The 27,476-nt window shown below is 42.3% G+C and overlaps 1 protein-coding gene across 4 annotated transcripts in view; it reads left to right on the forward strand.

Moving 5' to 3' along the window:
- The window catches only part of LOC122940818 (rap1 GTPase-GDP dissociation stimulator 1-like), a 331,161-nt gene extending 310,944 nt beyond the window's left edge, over positions 1-20,217 (forward strand). For all 4 annotated transcript variants that reach the window (XM_044297600.1, XM_044297602.1, XM_044297601.1 and 1 more), the window contains 5 exons: positions 12,860-12,985; positions 13,573-13,712; positions 15,077-15,203; positions 15,511-15,639; positions 19,765-20,217. In XM_044297600.1, coding sequence (XP_044153535.1) covers positions 12,860-12,985; positions 13,573-13,712; positions 15,077-15,203; positions 15,511-15,639; positions 19,765-19,916 — 674 coding nt within the window. In that variant the 3' untranslated portion in view covers positions 19,917-20,217. The remainder of the gene's footprint in view (positions 1-12,859; positions 12,986-13,572; positions 13,713-15,076; positions 15,204-15,510; positions 15,640-19,764) is intronic.
- The last annotated feature ends 7,259 nt before the right edge of the window (positions 20,218-27,476 follow it).

Raw genomic sequence — 27,476 nt, forward strand, 5'->3', positions numbered from 1 at the left:
TACTGCCCTGGCAATTTAGGGGCCCAAATGTGTAAGAAGTACCTTGCAATCAAAATCTGTAAAAAATGGCCTGTGAAATTCGAAAGGTGCTCTTTGGAATATGTGCCCCTTTGCCCACCTTGGCTGCAAAAAAGTGTCACACATCTGGTATCGCCGTACTCAGGAGAAGTTGGGGAATGTGTTTTGGGGTGTCATTTTACATATAACCATGCTGGGTGAGAGAAATATCTTGGCTAAAGATAACTTTTCCCATTTTTTATACAAAGTTGGCATTTGACCAAGATATTTTTCTCACCCAGCATGGGTATATGTAAAATGACACCCCAAAACACATTGCCCAACTTCTCCTGAGTACGGCGATACCAGATGTGTGACACTTTTTTGCAGCCTAGATGCGCAAAGGTGCCCAAATTTCTTTAAGGAGGGCATTTTTAGACATTTGGATCCCAGACTTCTTCTCACACTTTCGGGCCCCTAAAAAGCCAGGACAGTATAAATACCCCACATGTGACCCCACTTTGGAAAGAAGACACCCCAAGGTATTCAATGAGGGGCCTGGCGAGTTCATAGAATTTTTTTTTTTTTTTGCATAAGTTAGCGGATATTGATTTTTTTTGTTTTTTTCTCACAAAGTCTCACTTTCCGCTAACTTAGGACAAAAATTTCAATCTTTCATGGACTCAATATGCCCCTCACGGAATACCTTGGGGTGTCTTCTTTCCGAAATGGGGTCACATGTGGGGTATTTATACTGCCCTGGCTTTTTAGGGGCCCTAAAGCGTGAGAAGAAGTCTGGAATATAAATGTCTAAAAATGTTTACGCATTTGGATTCCGTGAGGGGTATGGCGAGTTCATGTGAGATTTTATTTTTTGACACAAGTTAGTGGAATATGAGACTTAGTAAGAAAAAACAAAAACAAAAACAAACAAAAAATTTCCGCTAACTTGGGCCAAAAAAATGTCTGAATGGAGCCTTACAGGGGGGGTGATCAATGACAGGGGGGTGATCACCCATATAGACTCCCGGATCACCCCCCTGTCATTGATCACCCCCCTGGTAAGGCTCCATTCAGACGTCCGTATGATTTTTACGGATCCATGGATCGGATCCGCAAAACACATGCGGACGTCTGAATGGAGCCTTACAGGGGGGTGATCAATGACAGGGGGGTGATCACCCATATAGACTCCCTGATCACCCCCCTGTCATTGATCACCCCCCTGTAAGGCTCCATTCAGACGTCCATATGATTTTTACGGATCCATGGATACATGGATCGGATCCGCAAAACACATGTGGACGTCTGAATGGAGCCTTACAGGGGGGTTATCAATGACAGGGGGTGATCAGGGTGATCACCCCCCTGTCACTGATCACCCCCCCTGTAAGGCTCCATTCAGACGTCCGTATGATTTTTACGGATCCATGGATACATGGATCGGATCCGCAAAACACATGCGGACGTCTGAATGGAGCCTTACAGGGGAGTTATCAATGACAGGGGGTGATCAGGGTGATCACCCCCCTGTTGGAGACTGAACATTGTTTCATGCTATGTTATACATTGCTTGGTTTATTTCCCTGTATGCCTATGTATTTGAAGTATTGAGTCTGACCACTAGATGTCACTATACACAAATACTCTATCATAATGTTCTATGTGTTGACTATCTGTTATTGCATTTTCCTGTTATCTATGGTTGTTGCTCTTCTATATCTCCTGTGCTAACATGAGCACCATGCTCTCTGCTGTATGTCTCTTCAATACAAATGAATCCTAGTAAACTACAGCCATCCATATATGTCTGATTATTCTCTGCATCATCTGCACCAGCCAACAAAGGTTATGGGCCCAGACAACGTGAATCATCAGACAGTCGGAACAGAGGCCTAGTCTCCATCTGAACACCATCTTTGATCAAGCTGCGGAGGAAATCTGCTCTGAGGTATCCAGGTGCTTGGAATACGAGCAAGGTACATTAAACATGGCTAGCAGCGGGGATCTTAAACTGGGGATCACTAAGCTAAATAGTGACAACTACCAGATGTGGAAGTTCAAGATGGAGATGTTGCTGAGCAAAGATGACACATGGGATGTCCTCACCACAGACAGGCCGGATGTAGACAACCAGGAGTGGGATAAGAAAAACAGACAGGCAAGAGCCACAATAGCCCTACTGGTAGAAGATGAACAGCTTATCCACATAAAAGGGGAAGATACTGCCAAAGGTATGTGGAATGCACTCCGTAGATTACATGAGAGCTCTAGCTTAAACAACAAGTTATATTTACTAAGGAAGCTGTATCAGTCAAAACTGACTCCAGAAGGGGATATGCAAGAACATATAAGAAGCGTGCTGGAGATTGTTGCACAACTCAGGGACCTCGGAGAGGAGATCAAAGATAACCATGTGACAGCAATACTTTTATGCAGCCTGCCAGAGTCATACAACCCTCTGATTAATGCATTAGAGACAAGATCTGAAGCAGAACTCACATTACAGTTGGTGAAATCTCGACTTTCAGATGAATACAAGCGCAGAAAGGAGCAAACTTCTCACAGGCAAGAGAGCGATACAGGAGCAGCTCTTAAAGCAACAGACACTAAGATGCCAAACTTTAAGCCCAAACTATGTTTCCGGTGCAACAGGGCTGGGCATTTGAAGCGCGACTGTCCATTGTGGAGGAATGAGCAGAGGGAAAAAGATCCCAATCAGGCACTCATAACCATGATGAAAAACAGCGACCAAGAAGCGTGGCACGGAACTTTTAAAGTGACAGATGCTGTCACCAACCATAAATGGTATATAGATTCTGGAGCAACAAGTCACATGACTAACGATAGAGAATTCTTCGTAGAGCTCAATCCAGACAAGAAAGAAACCATATATCTTGCAGACGGGAGCTGCACAACTGCTGAAGGAACAGGATATGGAATAGTCACTTGTAAAAATGAGGCTGGACAAGTGTTAAAAATACCAATGACGGATGTATTGTATGTTCCCGGGCTCAATGGCTGCCTTATATCAGTCAGGCGACTGGCAAGCAAAGGACTAACCACAATGTTTAAAGGTGACCAATGCACTATCCAAGATGGGGAAAGAGTGATAGCAACAGCTAAAGCGGGTAAGCACCTTTATGAACTTGATGTTGTTGAGCAAGAAACAAAGCTCTGCACACATAAGCACAAGAACTGTATTCATTTATGGCACAGACGTCTGGGCCACAGGCACCCTGACAGCATACAGGAGCTGGCCAGACGGGATTTAACGAAAGGCTTCAAGTTAACAGGCTGCCCAAACACGCTAAGGTGTGAATGCTGCATCAAGGCCAAAGCCACCAGAGTAACCCCACCAAAGGCAAGTGAAAGCAGAGCAACAAGACCGATCGACCTAATACACACAGATGTATGCGGGCCTATGAGAACAACCACCCCAGGAGGAAATAAATACATATTAACTTTTATAGACGACTACTCAAGGTTTACAGTGACATACCTAATGAAGAACAAGTCAGAAGTATTTGACAAGCTGAAGGACTATGTTACCAAAGTAAGCAATAAATTTCACAGAAAACCATTAGTACTCAGAAGTGATAATGGTGGCGAGTACACCGGGTTTCAAGTAGAGAATACACTCAGGGAACTAGGAATAGAACATCAAAAGACTGTCCCATATACTCCAGAGCAGAACGGGGTAGCAGAGAGGAAAAACAGATCTCTGACTGAAATGATCAGATGCATGTTGACAGATTCTGGACTCCCTGAAAAATATTGGGGAGAAGCAGCACAAACGGCCACCTACTTACAAAACAGATTACACTCCAAGGCAACGACCAAAACTCCATACGAGCTATGGCACAGTCGAAAACCAAGCATAGGACACCTCAAGATATTTGGAAGCAAAGCTTTTGCTTACATTCCGGGAGAAAAGCGCAGCAAGCTCCAAAATAGAGCAATTGAAGGTGTCTTTGTTGGTTATGCCGAAAACACCAAAGGATACAGAATCCTAGACCCAAAGACCGATAAAGTGACAATCAGCAGCAGCGTAACATTTATCGAGGACCTGAGAAATGAAGTAACGGAGCCAGCCATGCCAAGAGCAGAAGAACCAGATAACGCTGAGCAGCTTTTTTTTCCTATGGAACAAACACCCGAGAGTGATACTGTGTCACAGAAGAGACTGGAACAAACTGAACCAGCTAATGACGCTGAACCAAGACGCTCAATGAGGGAAAACAAAGGTAAACCCCCCAACAGACTCTCGTACAAAGTAGAAACATCCTGCGTAAGAGAACCCACTTGTTGGAAAGACATAACACAACTCCCGGAGAGGGAAGCCAAGAGATGGATAAAGGCAGCTGAGGAAGAAATCATCTCACTACAGGACACGCAGGCTTGGGTGCTAACGCAACTGCCGGACAAAAAGAGGGCAATTGGCTGTAAATGGACTTTCAAGGTCAAGTACAACACTGATGGTACAGTTGAGAGATATAAAGCGAGACTCGTAGCCAAAGGATACTCCCAAAAATATGGAGAAGACTATGATGAGACATTTTCCCCAGTGGTCAAACATACCACAATCAGAGCTCTACTCACAGTTGCAACTACAAAACAAATGCTAGTAAAGCACTTTGATGTAAAAACCGCTTTCCTACACAGTGACTTAACAGAAGACATCTACATGGAGCAACCAGAGGGCTTTGTAGACCCACAAAAGCCAGAACAGGTATGCAAACTTAAGAAGGGGATCTACAGGCTCAAGCAAGCAGCCAGAGCATGGAACATGAAGATTAATGAGGCGCTTTTGAGAGAATCCTTTCAGAGGAGCAAGGCCGATCCCTGCCTATACACCAAGAAACTAAATGGTAGGTGGATCTTTGTACTCATTTATGTAGATGATCTGTTAGTATGTTATGAGCAAGAAGGGGATTGTTCCAGACTGTTGGAGGTCTTAAACATGGACTTTGAAACAAAAGATCTAGGTGATGTCAAACACTTCCTAGGCATGCAGATAGAAAGAGAAGAAGATGGTAGTTTTCTTATTAACCAGAGTCACAAAATACAGGAAGTAATTGAAACTTTTGGGCTCAATGATGCCAAACCAGTCAACTCGCCTATGGAGACAAATTATCTTAAAGAATTAAACAACTCAATTAACCCCTTGCAAGATGACTCACAATTCAGAAGAGCAATGGGGAAGTTACTATACATTGCTACAGTGGCAAGGCCTGACATAGCCACAGCAGTGGGATTCTTATGCAGAAAAGTATCCCAGCCAACCCAGATGGACTGGAACGCAGCAAAAAGGATCATACGCTATTTGAAGGGAACAATAGACTTTAAACTAAAACTTTCATCAACAGGGAAAAGTGGTCTGACTGGATATGTGGATGCAGACTGGGCAGGTGACCCCAGTGATCGGAAATCCACCAGTGGACACCTGTTTCTATTCAAAGATGGGCTGATCAGCTGGACCACCAGAAAACAGTCCACAGTGACACTGTCCTCCACCGAAGCAGAATATGTGGCCGCATCACAAGCAGGGCAAGAGGTAATCTGGTTGAGACAATTGCTGGAAGATCTAGATCACAACCAGACAGAGTCCACGCCAATCTATGAGGACAATCAAGGATGTATAGCACTCGCACAGACAGAGCGGATAAACCCGAGAACCAAACACATAGATGTGAGATATCACTTCTTAAGAGACTTGCAAGAGCAAGGACAGATGGATCTACGATACTGTCCCACTGAGGAAATGTTAGCAGACATCCTTACTAAGCCTTTGCCTGCAAAGAGACATATGGATCTAACAAGAAGAATCGGTTTGTCTAATTAAGCACTTCACAATGAGAAGGGGTGTTGGAGACTGAACATTGTTTCATGCTATGTTATACATTGCTTGGTTTATTTCCCTGTATGCCTATGTATTTGAAGTATTGAGTCTGACCACTAGATGTCACTATACACAAATACTCTATCATAATGTTCTATGTGTTGACTATCTGTTATTGCATTTTCCTGTTATCTATGGTTGTTGCTCTTCTATATCTCCTGTGCTAACATGAGCACCATGCTCTCTGCTGTATGTCTCTTCAATACAAATGAATCCTAGTAAACTACAGCCATCCATATATGTCTGATTATTCTCTGCATCATCTGTACCAGCCAACACCCCCTGTCACTGATCACCCCCCCTGTAAGGCTCCATTCAGAAGTCCGTATGATTTTTACGGATCCATGGATACATGGATCGGATCCGCAAAACACATGCGGACGTCTGAATGGAGCCTTACAGGGGGGTTATCAATGACAGGGGGTGATCAGGGTGATCACCCCCCCGTCACTGATCACCCCCCCCTGTAAGGCTCCATTCAGACGTCCGTATGATTTTTCGGATACATGGATACATGGATCGGATCCGCAAAACACATGCGGACGTCTGAATGGAGCCTTACAGGGGGGTGATCAATGACAGGCGGGTGATCAATGACAGGGGGTGATCAGGGAGTGTATATGGGTGATCACCCCCCTGTAAGGCTCCATTCAGACGTCCGCATGTGTTTTGCAGATCCGATCCATGTATCCATGGATCCGTAAAAATCATGCGGACGTCTGAATGGAGCCTTACAGGGGGGTGATCAATGACAGGGGGTGATCAGGGAGTGTATATGGGTGATCACCCGCCTGTCGGTGATCACCCGCCTGTCATTGATCACCCCCCTGTAAGGCTCCATTCAGACGTCCGCATGTGTTTTGCGGATCCGATCCATGTATCCATGGATCCGTAAAAATCATACGGACGTCTGAATGGAGCCTTACAGGGGGGTGATCAATGACAGGGGAGTGATCAATTACAGGGGGTGATCAGGGAGTGTATATGGGTGATCACCCGCCTGTCATTGATCACCCCCCTGTAAGGCTCCATTCAGACGTCCGCATGTGTTTTGCGGATCCGATCCATGTATCCGTGGATCCGTAAAAATCATACAGACGTCTGAACGGAGCCTGACAGGGGGGTGATCAATGACAGGGGGGTGATCAATGACAGGGGGGTGATCAGGGAGTTTATATGGGGTGATCATGGGTGATCAGGGGTTCATAAAGGGTTAATAAGTGACGGGGGGGGGTGTATTGTAGTGTAGTGTTTGGGTGCGACTTTACTGAGCTACCCGTGTCCTCTGGTGGTCGATCCTAACAAAAGGGACCACCAGAGGACCAGGTAGCAGGTATATTAGACGCTGTTATCAAAACAGCGTCTAATATACTTGTTAGGGGTTAAAAAAATCTGATCTCCAGCCTGCCAGCGAGCGATCGCCGCTGGCAGGCTGGAGATCCACTCGCTTACCTTCCGTTCCTGTGAGCGCGCGCGCCTGTGTGCGCGCGTTCACAGGAAATCCCGGCCCTCGCGAGATGACGCGTATATGCGTCACTGTGCGCAGGGCTGCCGCCTCCGGACCGCACATCTGCGTTAGGCGGTCCGGAGGCGGTTAAAACCCACACAATGACACAAGAGCTCAAGTGGGAGGCAGACTAAAAATGTTCGCCTCGGCCTGGGAAAATATCTCAACATCCCCATGGATTTGAAGCATGATAAAAGAAGTCTACAAACTAGAGTTCACTTCAATACCGGCAAAACACTTTATGTGCAATAAAACACTTCCTCAAAAAGAAGTTAACCTTGGAATCAGAAATAGTTACACTTCTTCAAAAATAAGCAATAGTTCCAGTTCAAAAAGATCAGTACGTGAAAAGGTTCTATTTAGGGATGAGCGAATCGACTTCGGATGAAACATCCGAAGTCAATTCGCATAATACTTTGTCTAAATACTGTACAGAGCTCCGTACAGTATTAGAATGTATTGGTTCCTATGAGCCGAAGTTATTACTTTGCGAAGTCTCGCTCATAGGAGCCAATACATTCTAATACTGTACAGAGTGCTAGCTCCGTACAGCATTCAAACAAAGTATTATGCAAATCGACTTCAGATGTTTCATCCAAAGTCGATTTGCTCATCCATAGTTCTATTCACCGATCTTTCTAGTTCAAAAACCCAACAAGTCTTAAAGATTAATAATAAATCTAAAACTTTTAAACTAATTTATAAGTTACAAAAAATTCTAAACTGTCAAGTCTACTGTAAATCTTTTGACCCAAGACTGCTACATAGTAACTATGGCTCTCTTGGACACATATTACCATGTTCCCATCCACAAAGACTTTCAGAAATTCCTCAGAATTGCGGTTCATCTGAAAGGTCAGATGCATCACTTTTAGTTTCAAGCCCTCTCATTAGAGTTATCTTCAGCCCCAAGAAGATTCTCGAAGATTATGGCAGAGGTAACAAGCTCTCTTCACTTGCAGATTTTCTAGTGGCAGCCCCATCTCTCGATATTCTCAGTGTCCATCTGAACAGGACACGGTTGGCTTATAAATAAAAGATCAGAAATAAAAAGTTAAAAGACCCACTAAAAGTAAAACATTCTCTATTTCAGTGGAGAGTCAGAAAAGATTTTCAGAAGGGAGTTTTTTGGTATCAGACCAATAAAGTTGTAATTAACACCTACACCAGCAGTCGAAGAATGAAGAGGGGGGGCATACCAAAGATCAGCTGCTACAGGGAACCTGAAGTCAGGAGATGTTGATGGCCTTCTCCAAGGAGTTAATGGCAGTTTACAAGGTCTTTCTATGTCTTCAGTCCAGCATAGCTTCCCAGCAGTTAAGAATTTTGTCTGACAATTCTATCACGGTTGTCTATTTGAACCAGCAAGGAGGAACACGAAGCAAGGCTCTAAGAAAACTATCACGGAACATGTTTCACTGGGCTAAAGAAACTTGGCCTCCTTAACTGCTGTTCATCTAAAATGCAGCAAAAAACTGGTTGCAGATTTTCTCAGCAGAGAAACCCTGAAAGAGGGGGAATGGGCTCTGGACCCCAACATATTCAAACAGATAAGAAGAAGATGGGGTACTCCAGTAGTGGTTCCCTTTGCAACTCAGACAGACAGATTGAGAAGTTTTCTCCATCCATACGGAATCAACCTTTGCTACTTGATGCCCTCTCTCTCCCATGGCCAAAAAGGGTGTGCTCTACGCTGTTCCACCATTTTGTCTGATTCCAAGTATACTGATAGCAGCAGAGGAAAAGGCACAACTAATAATGATCACACCCTTTTGGCTGAAAAGATCCTGGTTCCCTCTCCTGTTCGATCACTATGCCGGGAGTTTCTGGTCTCTCCCCTAATATCCAGGTCTGCTACATGCCCAATGACTCATCCAAAAGTCTCCCAACTACACCTAACTGCATGAAGATTGAATGCCTTGTCCTAAAATAAAAAGGTCTGTAAAGTGGAGTCTGTGATCTCTACTTTACACTTGAGCAAAAAAAGACACTACCTCTAGAATCTATTGGAAGACATGGAATTCCTTCTTATCTTTTTCAGGGAATAAGTGGTATCAGAAATCTGATCCTGACATCCCTGTAATATTAGACTTCCTACAATCTGGGCTTGATAAAGGGCTCAGACCAGGCACCCTTAAGGTTCAAGTATCTGGCTTAAGTACCTTTCTGGAAGTAAAGTTAGCAGACCTACCTTTAATCAAATGATTTTTAATAGGTTCTATATAGTGTTTTCCCTTCTTCCATTCTACTGTTGCTACTTGGGATTTAAATGTAGTACTAGCAATCCTCATGAATTCTCCATTTGAGCCCTTATAAGACTTTTCACTGAAACTCCTAACTTTCAAGATCACATAGGCCTGGAGAGTGGGAGAAATCCAGGTGTTTTCTTGTAAACCTCCTCATCTCAGGATTCTGAATAACAGAATAATTCAAGACACACTCCCTTGTTTCTTCCAAAAGTCGTTTCTAGGTTTCACTGTCAGCAGGAAGTATCTTTACAATTTTTCTGTCCTAATGCTTCTTCAGAAATTGATAAGATGTTCCAGAAACTGGACGTAAGACAATGTATTTTTAACCTACTTTAAAATATCTCAGAGAAATTCAGGAAATCTGACCACCTTCTTCTGCAATACAAGAGTTGTCATAAAGGATCAGCGTCAAGTAACGCTACTATTGCAAGATGGATAAAAAGTACTATTGATTTCTGCTATTTTCAAAAGAACTTACCTTCCCCTGTAGGTCTAAAGGCTCACTCTACTCGAGCTGTTTCAGCCTCATGGGCAGAAAATGCCTCCACGTCAGTTTAACAGATCTGCAGAGCAGCTGCGTGGACAAATCCAAACAGCTTCTTTAAATTATTAAATTAGATGTTCTTCATAACCATGATTTATCTTTTGGTCATAAGGTGTTATCAGCTGCAGTCCCACCCCAAGTTTCTTAGGTTTCTCTGATAAACCATCTGTGACCGCCATTGTGGAGGCACCGGGGAAAAGGGTTAATTACTCTTACTGGTAATTGGATTTTCCAATAGCCTCCACATCAGCACTGAAGTTTCTCAACCCTTTTATGTTCCATGACCAATACTTGTAATTTGTTTTTTTCTCAATACACTTTCTTTGCATTACTAACGAGTCCTATGTTATTAAGTGAAGCAAGTAAAGAGAGGGGGCCTTTTAAACATGAGCTTCTGCGTTGTTTCCTGTCCTGGGGAGATGGGACACCCTCCTGTGAGTGCCGTTGTGGAGGCTATTGGAAAATCCAATTACCGTTAAGAGTAATTAACCCTTTTTAATAAGGGAAGCTAAACTTCTTGGTTTATTTTGCAATTCTTGATTTGATAAAAGTTTTCTATCATATTCAGCATATATGTACTGACATATATGATAGAAAGCATCAGTGACAGGACCACTTCCTTGACTTCAAAGCCTAGAAAGAGCAGGAATTTAAATGAATGAAATATCTTTTAGCATAAAGACTATGTATCAATCTGCTCAGCTCCCCCTGCTCTATAACATGATGCCTGTAGCTTACATTGCATTTTCATGGTGACCGGTTCCCCTTAAAAAAGTCAATACTAAGACTTGGCTATTTCTATTATAAGAAATTTCTTATAATGGATTACTGAAAAATTATGTTCTCTAAGGCTGGGTTCACACGGGCGAGATTTCCACGCGGGTGCAATGAACTCACTGCACCCGCACTGAATCTGGACCCATTCACTTCTATGGGGCTGTGCACATGAGCGGTGATTTTCACGCATCACTTGTGCGTTGCGTCAAAATCGCAGCATGCTCTATATTGTGCGTTTATCACGTTGCCCAATAGAAGTGAATGGGGCTGCGTGAAAATCGCACGCATCTGCAAGCAAGTGCGGATGCGGTGCGATTTTTCACGAATGGTTGCTAAGATGACAGTCTATTCACATGGTTATAAGGGAAAATAATAGCATTCTTTCATACAGAATGCTTAGTACAAGGTCAATTGAGGGTTAAAAAATAAAAATAAATATTAACTCACCTCCTCTTCTTGATCGCGTAGTTGCCGATCTCTTCTTACTTCTTTAATCATGAGCTGACGGCTAAAGGACCTGTGGTGACGTCACATCACATGGTCCAATCACATGGTCCATCACCGTGGTGTGATTGGACCATGTGATGAGCTCAGTGACGTCACCACAGGTCCTTTGACAGGTCCTGAAGAAAGAACAGGAGACCAGCAGCTACACGATCAATTAGAGGAAGTGAGTTAATTTTTATTTATTTTTTTAACCCTCAATTGATCTTGTACTAAGCATTCTGTATTAAAGAATGCTATTATTTTCCCCTATAATCATGTTATAAGGGAAAATAATTACATCTACACAACACCTAACCCAAACCTGAACTTCAGTGAAGAAGTTCGGGTCTGGTTACCACAGTCAGTTTTTTATCAAGCGCGTGCAAAACGCATTGCACCGGCGGGAGAAAAACTGAACAACGGAACGCAATTGCAGTCAAAACTGACTACAAAACGTACCTACTCGCGCAGGTTTGCCGCAATGCACCCGGGACGCATCCGGAGCCATAACGTGACGTCCGTTTGAACCCAGCCTAACAAGAACATGACGCATAAAAGGTAAGATGTCTGACTAAAATAACATGAAAGGCTCTTCCATAAGAGCTCATTCTCCTCCACTTGGTGTTACTGCGTGTATATGCAATTTGCAACATTTTCAGGAACTTTTAAAAATGCATGCATTCCTTGACACCATTAATAAATCAATTGGGCCTCATTTATCATACTTGAGTTGTAAAGCTGACTTGCTCGCTTCTTAAACTGCTATAGATAAAAACTGCATACAATTGGCTAATAATGCTAGTTTTCTGCTAAGTAATTGTGATAAATGGACCCTATACATTTCCATAGCTAATAGTCTATGCCACTTGGGTAAAGTATGATTATCAAATTTTTCTCAAATTATCAGCCCTCAAAGATAAAAGTATAATTATGTATGGCCACTTCACTGCCCAACAATCATCAGTAGTTTACTACTTAGTTGCAGTTTTTAAGGGTATGTTCACAGTTTTTTTGGAGCAGGTTTTGAGGCAGATTTCCCTTCAGTCAAAGCCAGAAGGGGATCCAGCAAGAAGGAGTATATATCCTTCCTTTTTATGTCCATTTTTTTAAATCCTCTTTTTGGCTTTGGCAGAAAACCCTGAAGGGAAATCTGCCCCAAATCTGTGTGAACCTGTGCAAAACTACTATAAGAATTCAATATAAACTGCAAAACAAACATTCTAATAGGAAATATGTAGACCAGTGTCTAAAATGCCAGTCTTAATAAATGTGCCCCTTCATTTTTTGGTATAAATGACACGAAATAGAATTGTGTTTTTTGTGTATAAATATTGTACAGCTACTTTTTATAATTTCACTAGTTTGTATGTTAACATTGATGCATCTTACTCTCTTAGTGATGAATAAAGTAAGAATGCTGGAAGAAGGGGTGGCCAACAGAATCCAGATGTTGCTAAGATCAGAAATGCCCCCAGTTCAATTCAAACTCCTGGGTACACTTAGAATGCTGACTGATGGGCAAGGTAAACCAAAATAACTTGGCTTTTTTGTGTTTCAACTAGAAATTTTAAGTCCAGTGACAAAATCTTTCTCCATCTGTTTCCAGTTTTAGATTAAATTGGAATGTTTTTGCCAATTTTACAAAAGTAAAGCGGTTCCATATTAATAGTTATTGATGGTCTCTCTTTATGACTTATTATATTAAATGTATCTAACCAGATCAATGGTCCAACCTTCAAGGAATTGTGTCTGTTAATGTAACTCATTTGTATTCTAGTCCCATATACTGTTGAACACAACTGGACCTGTACAAAGTCCAGGTTTAAGGTCCAGTGATGGTATGTAGCTTTCAAACTTGGTGTCCAACAGGTATCTGTTCGCAGTCAAGAAACAGTAAACGACTGAGCAAGATATTGATTGAATAGACTATCTGGAGGAGGATGTGGGCTCTTATTTCTTAAAAGAGGATCTAAAAGAAGATATCAATTTGTTTAGCATTGAGTAGTTTGTGACTAGAAGTTACTTTTACCATTCAATACAAGTTGTATGCCTTTACATGTTTATAGTACAAGCACAGGCTGACTATGGTGATCTTACTTTATTTACAAAGCTGATACAGCTCAGATTCTGGGTCAAGATTCCAAGCTATTGGCTAGACTTGTGCAGTGGTGTGAAGCTAAAGACCACGTTGGCGTTCGAGGAGAAGCAAATCGTCTACTGGCATCTCTCTTACGACACAGCAAGTCTCAAGTAGGCAATTATTATTAAAAGAGACTAAGGCTGGGTTTCCTGATTCCGTTTTTTTTATGCAGTTATTGAAGCCAAACACTATAAGGCTACTTTCACACTAGCATTTAAGTTTTCCGGTATTGAGTCATATGGACTCAATACTGGGAAAAAATGCTTCAGTTTTGTCCCCGATCATTGTCAATGGGGACAACAATGAACTGAACTGAGTGCTCCAAAATGCATTCTGTTCCGTTTAGTTGCATTCCCAGACCGGGGAGCAAACTGCAACATGTATTTTGCTTTCCGTCCTGGGATGCGGATTCAAGACGGATCCGGCATTACCCCTGCCCTGCCTTTATGCTGGATGTTGAATAAGGCATTGGTGTACATTTTGGCCAAAGCGTAATAAGCCACTCACCACGTCAAGGTCGCCTTCATGAGTGGTCCCTAACACTAGTTCCTACCTGTTATGGGCCATGACAGCCACACAAAGTCCAGGGAGTGCAGGTACAGCATGCACGCCAAGCACACTCTGCTTTTAACCCCGTCCGGTGCCATTACAGCTTTCATCGGATCCAGGGATGCAAGTACCAACATGCATGCTGAGCCCACTATATACTTCTCCTGGAGCCAAATGGCTACTGGTAGGTGCTATATAAGCAGACTCAGTTTTATACTGACTTTAAAACCAGCCGGCCAAATGCTGCTTTATTGTTAACACCCAATTACACAAATATAAAAAAGCAGTTACAGCACTGTGCTCATACCTTTGTTAAACTGAATCTAAGGGCTCATTCAGAAGAGTGACATGCACATCCAAGTACTGTCCGAGTGTAGAAAGGAAAACACCTGGACTGAACACTTTATAGTCAATGGTCAATTCACATGCACGATTCTTGGCAAAGACCATCAGTTCATGCAGAAAAGATCACAGCTTTAACAAATTAGGTCCGATTTTCAAACAAGCAATGCCATCCATGTGAGGTCTATTTTTTAAAAACATCTGCAATGTTTTGTACTTGGTACACAGATGTGTTTGACCTTACTTGTCTGAAAAAGCCCTAACGTTTGAAGATAGGAGCATGCTCATGGCATCAATAACCACATATTTCTATAGGCGCTACATATGACATCTCCTAAACATGCCCTACAGTACCCGGTATTAATATTGTAATCTCAGAACCGGTAAAAGGTTTTCTTTTTTACAGGCGCCAGTGACCCGATCCAAACATTGTTGCATTTAAAGGGACTGTAGACTTTTCCAAAGTGTAGTAAGAATTGTACCATTTAAAGAGACTGTAGACTTTTCCAAAGTGTAGAAAGAATTGTACCCGTTTATGATTTTCTACCGCAGTTACATGTTCTCTTTTGATTGTTATGCACAGGATGTAGTCAATGCTATTCAAAAGGCCAAAGGTGTGAAGCATCTGGTCTCCATGACAACTAGTGAGCACGCCATTATGCAAAATGAAGCCCTCATCGCATTAGCCATTGCATCTGCCATCAACCTTGGTAAAGTAAAATATTGCAATCAAGAGGACTGAATTGTATGCTCAAAAAATCCATTATATTTGAGGAGCACAGAAAATTCATTATCTAGTTAATAATTTATAGAAGCCTCAGGAATATATCCCAAACACACTAGTGGTAATAAGATTCATCATCCTCAAATGTGCTAGATTATTATCTCATATTGCCCTAAAATCAGGGATACCAACAAACACCATCATCCTTAACTACTACAGTAGAGTCATTGCAGAGTCATTTGTGTAATAGTAGCAGTGTATGAGATTGAGTAATGGCTATCATTGAATTTCAGAGGTTGTTGAAGGAGCCTTCAAAGAGTCTGACTTAGTGTCAATCCTGCACAGAATTTTGCAAGATGAATCTATGGGACCAGAGGTGAAATACAATTCCATGGGTCTATTATGTAGCCTCTTGGATTCAGGTAAAGACAGCAATATTAAGGATCTCTTGAGGCCAAGCATGAATATGATTGTATTCTCACTTTAAAAGCTTTCTAAAGAATGGAAATATCAGCGACTACATCCAGGAGGCTAGCATTGTTTAGATTCTTACCGATTAGGAATGCAGTTAATATTTATTGAGTGCTGGCAATGAATAAATGGGCATTAAAAAGAATATAATTTTTACCTTTTTGCATTCAATAGGTTATAGCTATGATCTAAAAGTATATTAAGAAAACCTATGCCTCTAATATTACTAGTGTTTACAGCCGTTGGATCCTTTTTTGATGCACTATGGCTCATACACGCACTACAGATGGTGCTCATACTGGCTGCAGTGTTAGGCCTCATGCACACAGCTATATATCAGTTCAGAGAGAAGTACTGGATTTATTAAACGGGTTGTCCACCTAGAAGCTGACAGCCCCAATCAGTGGCATAACTAGAGTGTTATGGGCCCCAGTGCAAACTTTGGATCGCCCCCACCCCATCCCAATTTTTACAAAGGGGCAGCACATTTTCTTTACACAAAGGGCTCTTTCACACCAGCGGATGCCATGTGGGTAATCCGCTGCGTGAAAGAGAGCCAAGCCCCGTTCCAGACAGCAGAGACACGGAGCATTAACATGATTGATAATGTTCCGTGCCTCTCTGTGACCTCTTTACTACGAAATCACGGTGAGATAAAGTTGTAAACCGTGATTTTGTAGTAGAAAGGTCACAGAGAGGCACAGAGCATTATCAATCATGTTAATGCTCTGTGTCTCTGCTGTCCAGAGCGGGGCTTGGCACTTTCACGCAGCGGATTACTCCTTGTGGCCCCTCACAGCAGTTATGCCCAACTTTGTTCCTGTCACAGTAATTATGCCTACTTTTGTGTCCCCTCACTGTAGTTATGCCCAGATATGTGCCCCCTCACAGTGGTTATGTCAGATATGTGCCCCTCACTGTAGTTATGGCCAGATATGTGCCCCCTCACAGTGGTTATGCCAGATATGTGCCCCTCACTGTAGTTATGGCCAGATATGTGCCTCCTCACAGTAGTTATAGCCAGATATGTGCCCCCTCACAGTGGTTATGCCAGATATGTGCCCCTCACAGTAGTTATGCCAGATATGTGCCCCCTCACAGTGGTTATGCCAGATATGTGCCCCTCACTGTAGTTATGGCCAGATATGTGCCTCCTTACATTAGTTATTGCCAGAGATGTGCATCCTCACAGTAGTTATGCCAGATATGTGCCCCCTCACAGTGGTCATGCCCGATATGTGCCCCTCACTGTAGTCATGGCCAGATATGTGCCTCCTCACAGTAGTTATGCCAGATATGTGCCCCATCACAGTGTTTATGCCAGATATGTGCCCCTCACTGTAGTTATGGCCAGAGATGTGCCTCCTCACAGTAGTTATGCCAGATATGTGTCCTCTCACAGTGGTTATGCCAGATATGTGCCCCTCACTGTAGTTATGGCCAGATATGTGCCTCCTCACAGTAGTTATAGCCAGAGATGTGCCTTCTCACGGTAGTTATGCCAGATATGTGCCCCCTCACAGTGGTTATGCCAGATATGTGCCCCTCACAGTAGTTATGCCATATATGTGCCCCCTCACAGTGGTTATGCCAGATATATGCCCCCACACAGTAGTTATTTCAGATTAGGCCGCCTCCTCAGTAAAGATGCCCACTTTTGTACCCCCTCACTCTAGTTGTTGCCCCCTGTTTGCAGCTTTATGGAAAAAAAACCACATACTTACCCTCTTCCCTTATGATACGCTCCCACACTCTCACATCGCGCCGCTGGCTGTGCTGAAGGCCAATTCCTGGGCTTTTATAGCTCCTCCCACAGCCAGCAGTGCAATGTGCGGCCAGCAGGGGAGGCACCTGAGCTCAGAAGAATAGTGAAGCAGGGAGAGGAGAGGTCGCCCTGCTTCACTCTGAAAACGAACAGCCCATCAATAACCAGAACTGCCAGTGAGTGCGCTCCCCCTGCCTCTTGTGTCCCCTCATGTTTGAAGAGCACTGACGGGGCTCAGCGTTCTCACTGTACTTCATGCCGGGCCCCATCAGAGCGCTCCCATTACACGTGAGTGCAGCGGGCCCCCTGGCCCCAATGGTCGTAACCTGTGGCAAATGGAAATTAAAAATAAAAAAAACTGCTAGTGACATGCAGTTCTAGCACATGAGACTATTTAAGCAAGTTATTGGCCAAAGTGGTCACAAGTTAAAGTCACTTCTGGTCCAGAGGGGACTGAAATAAGTCAGTAATAAGACAGGACCATTGAGAGGTGCGTTTCAGATTTTGATTAGTGTTGAGCAAAACAAAATTTGGATTGTAGATCCAAAGTCCATTCGTTCAAACACTTCGTTTGAATGCGGTATGGAGACCTGTCTTATTACAGTATTAAAACGTATTGCTTCCATGAAGGCAAAATTTGTTTCACCCGAAGTCGCATGAGACTTCAGTGAATAAATTTGGTATTAAATTAGCAATCCAAAGTCAGGTTTGGTACTGAGGTGCCAGCCAGTACCAAGCCCAACTTCGGATTCCGACTTTCAAATGTTTTTAAAGATGTAGAAATGAATACCGAATTCATTCACCGAAGTCTCACGCAACTTCGTTTGAAATTCATTTTGCTATCACAGAGGCAATACATTTTAACACTGTGCAGAGACAGGTCTCAATACAGCTTTAAAACAAAGTTTTTGAACAAATCAACTTCAGATCTATGATCCAAGGCTTGATTTGCTCAAGCCTGATTACAACCATTGGGATTGTCTGTTCCTAGGCTGGACAAATCCCTTTAAATAAGGAGCCTTTAAGCACAGATTGTCCAGCACACTGTGCATTTGTTTAGGCGTTTCTGAATTCGCACTGAAATTCTCCAATGAATTACAGTACAACATTACCAAATGGGTTATGGCTAACGTCATTCACTATAGGAACCCCTTGAGCCACCGTAATGCTAATGAACGGTGGACTGACAAAGGATCCTTGAGAGAATATTGATATGGCAGTCTTTAAAATGAACCTGTGAGATGATTTCTGCTGCCCTATCTGACCGCGGTACAGGACAGGGAGAGAGAAGCTGAGCTGCGATATATATAGAGTTGTTTATAAGATTTGGGGCAGGATTTCTGAGTAAAAAGCAGTATTTTGGTGCCTTCATACACGGCACGAATGGAAATCTGTTCCATTCACCTGAATGGGGCTTAAAAAGTCCATGTGCTTCTCACCAAAGCAACCCTATTCAATAAATGGAGTCGATATTCAGAAACAGAACATTTTCTGGAACAGAAAAAGGCACCTTCATTTGATATGAATACACACAAATTGCATAGCAAAGTGCAGTACAATGTTAGTTAATGGGGTTTAACAAACCAGATTCACTCAACATAAAATTCAGCTGCAGATTTAAAGGGGTTTTCTGGTACTTTAATTTTGAAGGCCTATCCTGAGGCTACGTCACCAATATCTGATTGGTGGGGCTCCGACATCCAGCACCCCCAGTGGTGAGTTGTTCTGCAGTAGTGTTGGCAATGGAATTACACAACTCCATCCACTTCTGTAGTAGATGGTCCCATTCTCTTCAGCAGGAGCAGTGCTGCACTAACCAGCTTTATCACCTACAGAAATGGATAACGCGGTGTAGTCCTGGCGCTAGAGCTAATGCAGAACAGTGTAGTGGTGGGGCTGTTGAACAGTGAAAGTTTGTACTACCCCATCCACAAAGGATGACTGACAGATTTCCCTGTATCCATATCCATAGGCCTTCGACCAGCCTGTGGGCCAGGTAAGCAGGACTCTCCCTGTCTCTCCTAGGAGTCCTGTCAGAATTTACTCTGCTTTTTACACAGAAATTTTGCATCAAATCATATAAAATCAACATAACAAGAATCTGAGCTTCTGTCCCTCTGTCATACCTGTCCTCAGATAGAGTAGTATAAATCATCTGACAAGTCCACTTTAAAGATGTCTGATAGAATACAATATGGACCTTTAGAAACACCTCCTCTTTTGTCTTCCGAGTCTTGCATATAATAACTCACCACGTGTAAAGCTGACTCGGATAGAAGCTGGGTGTCTAACTAAAGATGTCTTTCTACAGATGACTTGCGGAAGGAAATGGAAGTAATCAACCTGAAAGAAACTTTGCAGAAGCTTCAAGGACACAGCAGCAGTAATGTAGTCAAGCAGGCCAACAAAGTTCTGCAGATTATGGAACACTGTTGCCAGAACAGAGACCACTTCTTTCCATAGTTATAACATTACAGAAACGTACAGCAAGAAACCCAAGCATAGTGCACGCCAACATCCCTGCATTAGCCCATGTAGCAACCTGCCTCTTCAAGATGCCAAGATTAGATTCAATTAGTAACTATTACATAGGCCTGTAATGTAAAATAATAGTGTGGATTTCTAAGTGTTGCAACATTGTGTCGTCTACTCCAATGAATGAGAACAAAGGGTCATTAATATTTAGTGCCAAACTCAAATGGCTATAGATGGAACACAACCTGTGTTAGTCAGCATTTTGTAAAAGTGTGTAGATTTTTAAAAAATAAATAAATGCAAGCTTCTGTTCAGAATTTTAGTTTGGAATATAGAAATCTAAAGTAAATTGACCTCAAAGGAAAAGAGGTGAATAATACAATGGTAAACTCCACATACTGGAGATGGAAGATCTAAATTTACCTTTGGTCCCTTCACTACTCTGAAATAGAGGTCTGTGGGTGGTGTCTGGTGTTACAGCTCATCCTCATTAATGTGAATGGGGCTAAGGCTAGGTTCACATCTGCAGTGAACACAGATTCTGGTAAAAACATAAAATAAATTATGCAAGTATGGAGGGCATCCATGCTGGGAACCTAATGGACCCTATAAGAGTCAATGAGATTCATTAAGCTCCAGGGGTGTACAGCACATGCAGGGTCTCACAATTCTGGTTTTCTTTTTCTATGAAAAGAAATCTGGATTTTCATTGCAGATGTTAACCTAGACTTAAATGTAATACCAGACTCAGACTATGGACAGATACAACATTTACAACCTCTTTAAAGGGGTCCCTCCTATATATCATACTTATCCCACTCCCCAGCACTCACGTCACTCCAGACCCTGCATGGCCATTGCTGCAGCTCCCCATTGTGCGGATCTCCATAGGATCCGGGAGTGGCACGGGTGCAGGGGAGTCGGGCACGTATGATCTATAGGAGAGGCCCAGGCATTGTTATTTTTAGAACTACATAACCCATTTAAAGCACCAGTGGTCCTCTACTCAGTGGTTTAGTGTGGAGGGGATGGGTAGACTCTTGTAACTGAGCTTGCTAGCATATGGTCCATTTTTTCTATAGTGTGTATACAGTGGGATGCGAAAGTTTGGGCAACCTTGTTAACAGTCATGATTTTCCTGTATAAATCGTTGGTTGTTATGATAAAAAATGTCAGTTAAATATATCATATAGGAGACACACACAGTGATATTTGAGAAGTGAAATGAAGTTTATTGGATTTACAGAAAGTGTGCTATAATTGTTTAAACATAATTAGGCAGGTGCATAAATTTGGGCACCACAAATGTCATTTTATTGATTCCAAAACCTGTAGAACTAGTTATTGGAACTCAAATTGGCTTGGTAAGCTCAGTGACCCCTGACCTATATACACAGGTGAATCCAATTATGAGAGAGTATTTAAGGGAAAACTGTAAGTTTCCCTCCTCTTTTAGTTTTCTCTGAAGATTAGCAACATGGGGGTCTCAAAACAACTCTCAAATGACCTGAAGACAAAGATTGTTCACCATCATGGTTTAGGGGAAGGATACAGAAAGCTGTCTCAGAGATTTCAGCCGTCTGTTTCCACAGTTAGGAACATATTGAGGAAATGGAAGACCACAGGCTCAGTTCAAGTTAAGGCTCGAAGTTGCAGACCAAGAAAAATCTCAGATAGACAGAAGCGACGAATGGTAAGAACAGTCAGAGTCAACCCACAGACCAGCACCAAAGACCTACAACATCATCTTGCTGCAGATGGAGTCACTGTGCATCGTTCAACCATTCGGCGCACTTTACACAAGGAGATGTTGTATGCGAGAGTGATGCAGGGGAAGCCTTTTCTCCACCCACAGAACAAAAAGTGCCACTTGAAGTGGGCTAAAGCACATTTGGATAAGCCAGCTTCATTTTGGAATAAGGTGCTGTGGATGTTATGCATGGAGGAAAAAGAACACAGCATTCCAAGAAAAACACCTGCTACCTACAGTAAAATATGGTGGTGGTTCCATCATGTTGTGGGGCTGTGTGGCCAGTGCAGGGACTGGGAATCTTGTCAAAGTTGAGGGACGCATGGATTCCACTCAGTATCAGCAGATTCTGGAGACCAATGTCCAGGAATCAGTGACAAAGCTGAAGCTGCGTCGGGGCTGGATCTTTCAACAAGACAACGACCCTAAACACTGCTCAAAATCCACTAAGGCATTTATGCAGAGGAACAAGTACAACGTTCTGGAATGGCCATCTCAGTGCCCAGACCTGAATATAATTGAAAATCTGTGGTGTGACTTAAAGAGAGCTGTCCATGCTCGGAAACCGAAAAATCAAACCTGAATGAACTAAAGATGTTTTGTAAAGAGGAATGGTCCAAAATACCTTCAACCAGAATCCAGACTCTCATTGGAATCTACAGGAAGCGTTTAGAGGCTGTAATTTCTGCAAAAGGAGGATCTACTAAATATTGATTTAATTTATTTTTTGTGGTGCCCAAATGTATGCACCTGCCTAATTTTGTTTAAACAATTATAGCACACTTTCTGTAAATCCAATAAACTTAATTTCACTTCTCAAATATCACTGTGTGTGTGTTTCTCCTATATGATATATTTAACTGACATTTTTTATCGTACCAACCAACGATTTATACAAGAAAATCATGATAATTAACAAGGTTGCCCAAACTTTCGCATCCCACTGTATATACAGTTGCAAGAAAAATTATGTGAACCCTTTGGAATGATAAGGATTTCTGAACAAATTGGTCATAAAATGTGATCTGATCTTACTCTAAGTCACAACAAAAGACAATCACAGTCTGCTTAAACTAATAACACGCAAATAATTAAATGTTACCATGTTTTTATTGAACACACCATGTAAACATTCACAGTGCAGGTGGAAAAAGTATGTGAACCCCTAGACTAATGACATCTCCAAGAGCTAATTGGAGTGAGGTGTCAGCCAACTGGAGTCCAATTAATGAGATGAGATTGGAGGTGGTTATAGCTGCCCTGCCCTATAAAATACACACACCAGTTCTTGGTTTGCTTTTCACAAGAAGCATTGCCTGATGTGAATGATGCCTCGCACAAAAGAGCTCTCAGAAGACCTATGATTAAGAATTGTTGACTTGCATAAAGCTGGAGAGTTGTAAAAGTATCTCCAAAAGCATTGCTGTTCATCAGTCCACGGTAAGACAAATTGTCTATAAATGGAGAAAGTTCAGCACTGCTGCTACTCTCCCTAGGAGTGGCCATCCTGTAAAGATGACTGCAAGAGCACAGTTCAGACTGCTCAATTAGGTGAAGAAGAATCCTAGAGTGTCAACTAAAGACTTACAAAAGTCTCTGGCATATGCTAACATCCCTGTTAGCGAATCTACGATACGTAAAACACTAAACAAGAATGGATTTCATGGGAGGATAAAACAGAGGAAGCCACTGCTGTTAAAAAAAAAAAAAACATTGCTGCATGTTTACAGGTTGCACAAGAGCACCTGGATGTTCCACAGCAGTACTGGCAAAATATTCTGTGGACAGATGAATCCAAAGTTGAGTTGTTTGGAAGAAACACACAACACTATGTGTGGAGAAAAAGAGGCACAGCACACCAACATCAAAACCTCATCCCAACTGTGAAGTATGGTGGTGGGGTATCATGGTTTGGGGCTGCTTTGCTGCGTCAGGGCCTGAACGGATTGCCATCATCGAAGGAAAAATGAATTCCCAAGTTTATCAAGACATTTTGCAGGAGAACTTAAGGCCATCTGTCCACCAGCTGAAGCTCAACAGAAGATGGGTGTTGCAACAGGACAACGACCCAAAGCATAGAAGTAAATCAACAACAGAATGGCTTAAACAGAAGAAAATACGCCTTCTGGAGTGGCCCAGTCAGAGTCCTGACCTCAACCTGATTTAGATGCTGTGGCATGACCTCAAGAAAGTGATTCACACCAGACATCCCAAGAATATTGCTGAACTGAAACAGTTCTGTAAAGAGGAATGGTCAAGAATTACTTCTGACCGTTGTGCACGTCTGATCTGCAACTACAGAAAATGTTTGGTTTAAGTTATTGCTGCCAAAAAGAGGTTTAACCAGTTATTGAATCCAAGGGTTCACATACTTTTTCCACCTGCACTGTGAATGTTTACATAGTGTTTTCAATAAAAACATGGTAACATTTAATTCTTTGTGTGTTATTAGTTTAAGCAGACTGTGATTGTCTATTGTTGCGACTTAGATGAAGATCAGACCACATTTTATGACCCATTTGTGCAGAAATCCATTTCATTCCAAAGGGTCCACATACTTTTTCTTGCAACTGTATGCAGTACAGACCAAAAGTTTGGACACAGCTTCTCATTCAAAGAGTTTTCTTTATTTTCATGACTATGAAAATTGTAAATTCACACTGAAGGCATCAAAACTATGAATTAACACATGTGGAATTATATACATAACAAAAAAGTGTGAAACAACTGAAAATATGTCATATTCTAGGTTCTTCAAAGTAGCCACCTTTTGCTGTGATTACTGCTTTGCACACTCTTGCCATTCTCTTGATGAGCTTCAAGAGGTAGTCACCTGAAATGGTCTTCCAACAGTATTCAAGGAGTTCACAGAGATGCTTAGCACTTGTTGGCCCTTTTGCCTTCACTCTGCGGTCCAGCTCACCCCAAACCATCTCGATTGGGCTCAAGTCCGGTGACTGGAGGCCAGGTCACCTGAAATGGTTTTCACTTCACAGGTGTGCCCTGTCAGGTTTAATAAGTGGGATTTCTTGCCTTATAAATGGGATTGGGACCATCAGTTGCATTGAGGAGAAGTCAGGTGGATACACAGCTGATAGTCCTACTGAATAGACTGTTAGAATTTGTATTATGGCAAGAAAAAAGCAGCTAAGTAAAGAAAAACGAGTGGTCATCATTACTTTAAGAAATGAAGGTCAGTCAGTCCGGAAAATTGGGAAAACTTTGAAAGTGTCCCCAAGTGCAGTCACAAAAACCATTAAGTGCTACAAAGAAACTGGCTCACATGCGGACCGCCCCAGGAAAGGAAGACCAAGAGTCACCTCTGCTGCGGAGGATAAGTTCATCCGAGTCACCAGCCTCAGAAATCGCAGGTTAACAGCAGCTCAGATTAGAGACCAGGTCAATGCCACACAGAGTTCTAGCAGCAGACACATCTCTAGAACAACTGTTAAGAGGAGACTGTGTGAATCAGGCCTTCATGGTAGAATATCTGCTAGGAAACCACTGCTAAGGACAGGCAACAAGCAGAAGAGACTTGTTTGGGCTAAAGAACACAAGGAATGGACATTAGACCGGTGGAAATCTTTGCTTTGGTCTAATGAGTCCAAATTTGAGATCTTTGGTTCCAACCACCATGTCTTTGTGCGACGCAGAAAAGGTGAACGGATGGACTCTACATGCCTGGTTCCCACCGTTAGGCATGGAGGAAGAGGTGTGATGGTGCTTTGCTGGTGACAATGTAGGGGATTTATTCAAAATTTAAGGCATACTGAACCAGCATGGCTACCACAGCATCTTGCAGCGGCATGCTATTCCATCCCGTTTGCGTTTAGTTGGACCATCATTTATTTTTCAACAAGATAATGACCCCAAACACACCTCCAGGCTGTGTAAGGGCTATTTGACCATGAAGGAGAGTGATGGGGTGCTGCGCCAGATGACCTGACCTCCACAGTCACCGGACCTGAACCCAATCGAGATGGTTTGGGGTGAGCTGGACCGCAGAGGTGAAGGCAAAAGGGCCAACAAGTGCTAAGCATCTCTGGGAACTCCTTCAAGACTGTTGGAAGACCATTTCAGGTGACTACCTCTTGAAGCTCATCAAGAGAATGCCAAGAGTGTGAAAAGCAGTAATCAAAGCAAAAGGTGGCTACTTTGAAGAACCTAGAATATGACATATTTTCAGTTGTTTCACACCTTTTTGTTATGTATATAATTCCACATGTGTTAATTCATAGTTTTGATTCCTTCAGTGTGAATCTACAATTTTCATAGTCATGAAAATAAAGAAAACTCTTTGAATGAGAAGGTTTGTTCAAACTTTTGGTCTGTACTGATATATATATATATATATGTATATGTATATCTTTATAGATATAGATAGAGAGAGAGAGAGAGAAAAATTCCTTAAACGGAAAGTATCACCTTAAATTTTTTTTCTGATAGTTCAAACCAGCAGTACCAATTTTTTTTCTAATCTGTATTATTTTCCGATTTTCAATTTTTTTTTTCTGAACACTATTATGGAGGCTGCCATTTTGTCTGAGCTGTTAACTGCGTTTATAGATATGCTTTACAGCAGCCACCATATATCCTAGGGGACTCACTGACTTCTATAGGAGAGTTTTCTAGGCATGCTCTGTGACCTGTGCAAAGGTCCTTGTACAAGGAAGGAATAGGCCGCTATCTATTGTGAATAATGACATCCTGTGTTATGTCATGCCCCTGCCTGTGATGTTGAAGATAGATCCCTGGATCTCTGCTTTTTGGTCCCTCTTGATACACAGGAAACTCATTTTGGTGAGGATTTATGAGCAGATGTCACTCATTGCAGTGAATGAACTCTACTGTAAAAATGTGCAACATTTCTACAACACGTAGGCCATGGCTGTGGATATCAGCATCCTACCTAGAATTCACTGCAGACTTTTTTGTTATTTTTTTTATTTATTTTTTACATTTTTGTGTGAATGTGTTATTTGGTGTGGGTTCCATAATACTGAATGTGTGAACCTAGACTTAAGTGATTGCTGCAGGCGTACTTCTACATACAGCAAATACATACCCACATATACAGTCGTGGCCAAAAGTTTTGAGAATGACACCAATATTAGTTTTCACAAAGTTTGCTGCTAAACTGCTTTTAGATCTTTGTTTCAGTTGTTTCTGTGATGTAGTGAAATATAATTACACGCACTTCATACGTTTCAAAGGCTTTTATCGACAATTACATGACATTTATGCAAAGAGTCAGTATTTGCAGTGTTCCTTATTTTTTTTCAGGAGCTCTGTAATTCGACTGGGTTGCTATCAGTCAGGAATTGGCCCAGAAGTTGATTGAGAGCATGCCCATTCTTTCATAATAACTTCTTGGAGTTTGTCAGAATTAATGGGTTATTGTTGGTCCACCCGCCTCTTGAGGATTGACCACAAGTTCTCAATGGGATTAAGATCTGGTGAGTTTCCAGGCCATGGACCCAAAATGTCAACGTTTTGGTCCCCGAGCCACTTAGTTATCACTTTTGCCTTTTTGGATTGTTGGAAGAAGAGGGTGTTTTGGTACCATTCTTTATTCATGGCTGTGTTTTTGGACAAAATTGTGAGTGAGCCCACTCCCTTGGATGAGAAGCAACCCCACACATAAATGGTCTCGGGATGCTTTACTGTTGGCATGACAGGACTGATGGTAGCGCTCCCCCTTTTCTTCTCCGGACAAGCCTTTAACCTGATGCTCTAAACCAGGCATGCCCAAACTGCGGCCCTCCAGCTGTTGCAAAACTACAACTCCCAGCATGCCA

Source organism: Bufo gargarizans, chromosome 6 (assembly GCF_014858855.1).
Source record: "Bufo gargarizans isolate SCDJY-AF-19 chromosome 6, ASM1485885v1, whole genome shotgun sequence".
Lineage (NCBI taxonomy): Eukaryota > Metazoa > Chordata > Amphibia > Anura > Bufonidae > Bufo > Bufo gargarizans.